The 8396-nt window shown below is 35.0% G+C and overlaps 1 protein-coding gene across 1 annotated transcript; it reads left to right on the top strand.

Moving 5' to 3' along the window:
• The first annotated feature begins 4479 nt into the window (after window positions 1–4479).
• LOC126617087 (probable ubiquitin carboxyl-terminal hydrolase creB) lies at window positions 4480–5205 on the top strand. Its single transcript, XM_050285152.1, has one exon. The coding sequence runs from the start codon at window positions 4480–4482 to the stop codon at window positions 5203–5205; it is 726 nt and encodes a 241-aa protein (XP_050141109.1).
• Window positions 5206–8396: the final 3191 nt, after the last annotated feature.

Raw genomic sequence — 8396 nt, 5'->3', positions numbered from 1 at the left:
AATATAAATAATTAATTAAATTAAATAGTTGAATTGGGTGTTTATCATTTCATATAGTTTATGTTAGCTCAAATTTGTTGAATTTTGGTTTACTTTGTGTGTTTAGGAAGGTTTGGGTTCTCTCTTGTTTTCACAAAAGACTCATTGATCTTATGATTTGGGTCTTTTGGGTTTGCTTGATCTTTGAATGGTTAATGTATTTTTACTTAAAAGCTCGGTACCTAAAAAGATAAACAAGGCGAATGAACAAATAGAGTAGGCATCACACCAAAGGACTACATATTTTTAAGATATTTGCTACAAAACAATAGCATGTTTCAATTTATTAAACTGTAAACCGTATTTTATAAAACGTATTTAAATGCAAGCATGCAAAACAAGAAAGAAAAAAAACAAATAAACTTTGAATACCAATTTGATTTGGTATTCAAATGATTTAGTATTCAGAACCTTAAAATGGCAAGAACCGAATCGGAACTAATGTAAACTGAATCATACGATTCTATTAATAAATTTAAGCGGAACTGCACCAAACGAAACCGTTAATATTTCTCGGTTTCGGTTCCAATTTGAGGATTAAACCACACCGAACCGCACCGTACCGTCCCCATCCTTATCTGCTAGGACTTGCTACCCACATTGACTTCTAGCTTAAATAATGCACAAAAGAATCTGGCATTATCGTAATTAAATTAAAATTTGGTTGCATCGATAACTATTTCTCAAGACGCTACTAATTGTTCTTATGAAACAATTGATTATGAAGAAATAGATGGGCACAAACGTGAAACTTATTTACGATACTGTCTAAACTTCAACTCTTTTACGATACTACCACATCCTCCAAACTTTAACTTTTTCACAATATTGCAACCAAAGTTCAACTTATTTATAATAGTTCTATCACTTTTAACTTATTTACAATATTGTCATGGCCTCTTATTTTTGTTCTTATTATTAACAAAAAAAAATTATCAAGTGTTTTTTTATTAAAAATATGTTGTGGAAAACCATTTTCATGAGAAGTTCCAATTAATAAATAGATAATTCCAAGCCCAAATACATTGAACTCAACATTTTAATTGCCGAATAAATAAAAATCATACTACAAAATTATCAGTCAAAACATCCAACTAGAAAAGAATAAATTGTTCTACAATAATCTTCCCCAACAAAGCATGTGCAACATGTAACTTTAATTGGGACTTATAATAACTAAGTTTTTTTTTTAGTAAAACTAATGAAAAAAGCTTGAAACTTTGAGTTTTAACCAAAATGACAAAAATGTGTTGTAAGTGAATAGTATCAGGAGTGACTTTTTAGAGTAAAAATGTCCTTAACGTCAAAAGTGAACAGTACCATGAGTGTTTCGTTAAGACTCCCTTTTTTTTTCAGATTTATTGATGTGAAATTAGCGTTATTGCAATTCTGAAGTAAAATTGTACATGAAAGATTAAACACCCTTATAGATCCATCATATTATCCTTGTAAACTCATCATTTTACTCTTATGGACCCTTTTTATTTAAAGGGAACTTTAACAAAAAAACTCCTGGTACTGTTCACTTTAACGAAAAACCATATTTTTACACTAAAAAGTCAATCCTGGCACTATTCACTTTACCCTTTATTTTGTCCTTATCATTAAAACTCAAAGTTTTCAAATCATTTTTATTAGTTTTCCTTTATTTAAATAGTTAGTTTAGCACTTAGACGCGGTAGAATTATTAAGACAACTAATTCTCCAAAATTATTATATGCCAAACACGTACGCGACTCAAACGTGGGCATGGTCAAACTTAAAAAAGAGCAGTGATTTAGAGCAATTCCACCCCTAAAAAAATGCGCCAGCACCCAGCCCATTTAATCTACTCAATGAAAAGTGATAGACCCCAATGAACAGTAATAGGCCAAATGCATCTCCACCTCTAAAACTAAATAGCCTAGTTAATTTTATTAAAATATTATTAATTTTTATTATAAAATAATAATTTGATTTTTAATTTCCTCCTTCTTCTTCCCTTCTTCTTCTTCTCTCTGGACTCCCTTCTTCTTCTTCTTCTTCTTCCCACTTTTCCCATTTTCCTCCCTGATTTTCCAACTATGCGATCAAGCACAGTTTCTCCAATTCCACGGATTCTGTAAGATTCTTTGGACTCCCTTCTTCTTCTCCTCTCTGGAACCCAACCCACACTCCGAAACGACATCGTCGAACCCACCAAACTCTAAACACGGGCACCCACCACCTTCTTCCCGACACGTCTCGCAATCATACCCAACCGATTTCACCTACCGAGTTTGGTCCCTGCGCGGAGCAACCGGAGCCCCAGGATTGGCAAGGGATCAAATGGGGTTCCAGGGTTTGGGAGGCGTCGGAGGTGAGGCGGAGAATGATGGAGGTGGAGATCAACGGAGTTATGGAATGGGATCGGATGGGGTTCCGCGGAGGGCAGTGCATGTGAGAGAGACGGTAGCCATGACGTCAGCATGGTGTCAGATGGGCCATCTCCTTCCTCTATCGATTCTGGGCTGGCATGTGGCCTGGCTTAGGCTGGGGTGGAGCAAATTTCATGGATGCCGGTCCATTTTTTGGCCTGGGTGCCGGGCTAAGAGCAGCGGTGGAACTACTCTTAGGGTAAATCCTAATTTAAAAATGAGAAGATTTGGTTTGGTGTATATTAATGAAGCTTGGAAACTTAAAAGAGCTTATCTGGAAGATAATAATAGGGAGACTAAATTTATAGATAAAATTTGCAAACCAAATTATGTATTACTAATAAGAAATGAGCACGTTTATCAACACTTAAGCAATAATTCAATCGTTAACTTTTATATCATTTAGTTTACAAAAATTTATCTACAAATTTTATCTCCAAGCATTTCTGAATGTAAATTGCATGATATTTGCTTAGAGTTGAAGGATTGAACACGATACAAATTCAAAACCAACCACAACTATAACCTGTTCATTCCAACAACCGAAAAAACCAATATTTTTCACCAACTATCACCTTTTGCTCTGGGTCACAGGAATAATGTTATTTGCACCAGTACAAATTGTATGTTATCAATTATAAATTCAAGGTAGTAGCTCTTAGCTTAATTGTATTTTTCTTTCCAATGTTAGAAGAGATTTCGAATCTTTGATTGGAAGAAAGAAAAAATATATATATTTCTAATTAAAATGATAACTAAACACATTTTTTCTTCTTTTTAACACTTCTTTATAATCTTGTTCTTTTTTTTATATATTTGATTTATTCAAGATGATGTCAAATATAACAAAATATATATAAGAGGAAAAATTTGTCTGTAATTATCATTTTTTTTTTACCTATGACAATGATATATTTGTAATACATTCGATATTATTTACATTAAGAGTAGGGGAGTGGCTATAAAACCTCACAGTGGACTAGTCATAATAATTTAGTTCGAATTTATCTTTCGCTAAAATCAAACTTAAGACCTTTAATTTACAAGTATTACTACATAGCGTGACAATGATGTTAATTAGGTTAACTTCTGTCAATCTCGTATTAATTAAGCGATGGTGCTATCATGGGTTTGTTATAGAACACTTGATCAACACTTGATCAATATCTATTTTCTTTCGTGGTCCCGACTCTCAGGTCGTTGCCATCTATCTCAATCAAGTTTTATAAAGCAGTCGCACCTCAAATGGTGAACGTGAAGATTACTCTTACCTGATGCCTCAATGGGCTGACAGCTAGAAAGTTCCACATAGTCGAGTAAATAACATGTCAACATCCCTCCTCCCTCCAAATAGAAGAAAAAATAGTATGCACCCATTGTATAAGATGAAATTGTTTCACAATTGCTACATCATCATGTGAGTGCATGAATATGAATATGATACAACCGCTTTATCCAACGGTTGCATGCAAGTTTTTATCTTTCAGAGAGATAGTTCTTGTGCAATGGATGAGCATTTAAAGAGAATGATTTATATGAAACAAATTTACCACGACGTTTTGTCTCTAAACTTATACATAACAATGAATTATTGTATCATAACACTACGGTAGTGATGAACTTGTTCCATGTAAGTTATCTCATTTATGACTCCTCAATATGTGAATTCACCGCTACATATACACGCTAACTAGGAAGATCTTAAAAGCAGACATGAACATAGCTAAGTTGATTATAATAATATGTTTTCTTCACCATACCCAAATTTAAATTTCTCCTCTTAATAATTTATATTACATTAATTAAAATATCGCTCGAATCAACAACATCACGTGTTGAAAAACCGCCCACTCAACCTAAAATTTCTTTAAGCCTAGACTACTATATATAACTCTCCATATTCCTTAACTTCCACATATAGCATATGTACACCTTTGGAAAGACGACTCCAACAATTGAAAGTTCAAACTCATCTCCACCACCCCATTATCTCTCTCAATTTTCCAAAGACCTCTTTAGCAATTAAAACTAGCTAAAGAGAAAAATGGATGATCAAAACCAACAAACCTTGATAAACTACTACTACAACTCCATAGATAATCAGCTTCTGAAAAAAGTTGCCAAGTTTTTGCTTTCAGCTTCTGTGTTTTCATTCTGCTTTTCCCGCTCATCCATGCTCTCATTCCTCCATTCCTTCAACTTCTACTTCTCAACATTCCCTTACCAACTTTTCACCCACACCATTGACAAGAACTTCATATTCCTCATATGCAACCTGCTCTTCGTTTTCCTTGCAAAACACTCTGGCTTAACCCGATCTCCGGCGCAGTCATCTTATCCTAGCCATGAAGAAACAAGCTTGAAGACTAGAGAAGGTGGTTTGGAATTCGGTTCGCCAATGTTAGAGACAGAAGAGCCAGTTTCGCCAAAGGAAGATGCAAAAGCGGGAAGTATGGACTCACTAGAAAATGTTGCTGCAGAAGAAGAACATGAAAGTGAGCCTTTGATCAACCAAGTAGAAAAACATGCAGAGAAGGAGGTTATTGAAGACTATGAAGAACAAAAAGAACAAGAACCAGAAAGTATGTTGTTAGTTTCAGAAGAAGAAGAAGAGGAAGAAGAAGATGGAAAACTTGCCGAGGAAGATGAAGACGGAACAGGAAGGTTTGGTAATAGCACTGAAGAATTGAACAAGAAATTTGAAGACTTCATTAGAAGAATGAAGGAAGAATTAAGGATTGAAGCACAAAGACAACTAATTATGGTTTAAGTGGTAGTAATTATAGTTTCCAGGGCAGGATATGATGTTTTACATTATGTTTTCTGAAAATTATTCCAGTTTGCTACATAATTAGTTGTAAGTTTAGGTGTTATTAGCAGAGCCTTAATTGTTTTTTCCTTACTCTTCTACCTAATGTGTCTGGGAGTTGGCTTCGTTTGTAATGAATCTGAATTGTTTACATACTTAGTTGTGTAACATTATGAATTTTGGATGCAATGAATATGTTCTTCTATTTAAAATAGAAACTAAAATGGAGAGAACGAGGAAACAAAGAGAAATTCTCAAGTGGAGTGGTGAATGCTCTTAAATTATGTAATGAAATTGGTGGTGGTCTCCTATATTGAGAATGAACTTCACATTGGATAATCAAAGGATCTTGCATAAGCTTACAAACGGTGGAATCGCTCCCTCTATTTTCAATTAGCTTTTAAGTGGAATCTTAACTTCTTTCGTTATATCAAATGAGGTTATCTCCATATATTGAACCCAATGATCTAGGTGCTCCATGTCATTAAATATAAGTTGTCCACGCACTCTAATTAAAGCGACTCCTGCGGCTTTTAGAAACATTATATATTATATATATAATGACAATTAACTAAACTTGTCTTGTACTGTGGTGTTTTAGGTTTCGGTATCGGACTATTCATGTATTGTTGGCCCCATTGACCTAAAATCTTTCTATTTGGTGCAAATTGACAAAGAAAATGGTTTTCGTACACAAAGGAGTTTAAGTATATTCAATGATTATATTAAAAGAGAACCAACAGAAGCAAACACAACAACTGCAATAAGGGCCAAGTTAAAAACAAAAAATGCAGGAAGGTTGAAAACAACAGCAACCAACAATCCAACCTAACAGCCAGCACCAAGGGGAGAACAACTATATAGGGGTTCTCCATTCTTGAAAAATAGGCCTATTAATTTGAAGTAGAGTGCGGACTTTACAAAGAACATAACCGCAAGCGTATAGAGTTCTTATTGTGGGTCAGTTAGTCATTATTGAGAAGTGCAAGACTCTTTAGAGACTTCGTGCCATCCCTAAAAGACATTTGCTAGATTTCAAATGATTTTACTTCAGTTTTCATGGAGTCACGTGCTGTAAAACTAATTTTCTAATGGATGCGGTTAGTAGGCTACGCCACAAAATTCAAGGTAATTCTATACATGTTGAGATAATTGGATTTACCACTTAATCACCTTAAATGAAAAATTAGTGAAAAGGTAAATATAGCACATAAAGGCAGTACTGAAGTGGCCCAAAAGAAAAAGAAAGAATATAGCATATAGAATTTAGGAATGTTGGGTAACCCATCCCATTAAGAAATTGTGTTGCAATCCAATATACTCAGAGACATGGAAGTTTCCATCGACAGAATAATTCTTTACACGTGCTATTGACTCATGCAGCCAAACAAAATAAATCATCAAAATACAAGATTCGCTTCCCAAAAATTGAATGATCCATTTCAGAACCGTAATCATCTTGCAGGAACTATATGTGGACAAAATGAAGACTAACACATGTCGACATTGAATCTCTCTCTTGTTTTTTTTTTTTCTTCTTCTTTAAGAAACCTCGGTAATAGGAGAAATTTTTTATTAATATAAAAAAATTAACCTATTTAGAGGGATATGAAATATTTCATTAAAGTCATTTATATGATGAGAAAGATAAATAGAAATACAATAAAGGATATGTGACTATTTACCCGTTAAAAAGGGAATAACTTACGTTGCTCGTCAAGCAATGAAAGCAATAACATAAAAAAGAGATTATATTCACACCACTTGATAGAAAATATTAAAAAAATTAAAAGAGTGTTGGGGAAGTAATTTGGAGTATATGAATATAGGACAAGGATTGTCTGCCCTCCTTGTTCCCGTGCTCTCCTGTTTTGTGTGGTTACGGTTAAGCCACGTCAACATTTTATATTGTTTGTTGACGTGGCTTAACCGTGACCACACAAAACAGGAGGGCATGGGAGGGCACGGGAACAAGGAGGGCAGACAATCCTTGTCCATGAATATAATCTCCCTAACATAGTTTTCCACATCTGATCACCGGTTTCTCATAATTTCCCATATTTTTAGATATTTTAAACTTTGAGGGCATGTTTGTTTAGCTTCACTAAACATCACTGGACTGGATTAGACTAAAAGCTAGTGTAGTCCAGTGTTTGTTTGCAAGAGGGACTAAGTTTAATGGGACTAGGTACAATTCGCTCCGACTAAAACACTCGCTAGGTGGTCTTAGCGAGACCCCTCGAGAAGGAGGGGACTGCTAAGACCGTCTCCTCTTCACTTCGCCCCTACCCAGTCCCCGCGTCTCTCTTTCTTTCTGTATTTCCTCTCTCTGCTTGAAGCTTCAGACGTTCATGGTGGCTGGGCTGCTTGGCATCGTTGATCAGAGGTGATGACCCAGATTCTTCCACCACCGACATCAGCCATGGTGGCTGGACAACAACAGCCTCGATCAGATCGTCGCCGTTGAACCCTTCTCCAAATTCTCCGCCAAAGCCAAATCAATCAAAGAAATCCTGGATTGCGTGTTTCAGGCTCTTGCTAAACTATGATTTGTCCAGAAAATACATGTACCAAATCTGAAGAAAATAGAAAATAAATACAAAGGGAGGGAGGGGAGAGAGGGTACAGAAGTAAAATCGGAAAAAAAAAATTTGAGGGGAAGGAGACTGGTACAAAGAAAAGGAGGGACAAAAATGGGAGAAAAGGGGAATGGGGAGGGAGACGCAGAGAAAAAGATGAACGAAGTGATTGGAGAGCAAGATGGCTCTAGAAAAATAAGATAAAGTAATACAAAATATTAATTGATATATTAAATTAAAAATAAAATATTAATAAATATAGATTAAATAATATAATATTATAATCCTGCTTTTTAATCCGATACTGCACCAAACGCTTCACTAAGTTAGTCCAGCTTAGTCTAGTCTAAGCCAGTCCAGCTTAGTCCTGAAGTTAGTCCAGTCCAAGACAGTCCGGTGCAACAAACGCACCCTGAGGGTTTAGATTTAGGTGCCTCAAATATTTATTTTTTAGATACATTTATGTGTTTTAGAATTTTAATTAAAATGCTTTCTATTATTGTGGTGCCAACCTATAATCTAAGAAATTAATTCATGTCAGGAAAAAATCTTAATAGATAATGCTCAGTTGAT

Source organism: Malus sylvestris, chromosome 3 (assembly GCF_916048215.2).
Source record: "Malus sylvestris chromosome 3, drMalSylv7.2, whole genome shotgun sequence".
Lineage (NCBI taxonomy): Eukaryota > Viridiplantae > Streptophyta > Magnoliopsida > Rosales > Rosaceae > Malus > Malus sylvestris.
The sequence above is the reverse complement of the archived record's forward strand: the minus strand, read 5'-3'. Positions and strand labels throughout refer to the sequence as shown.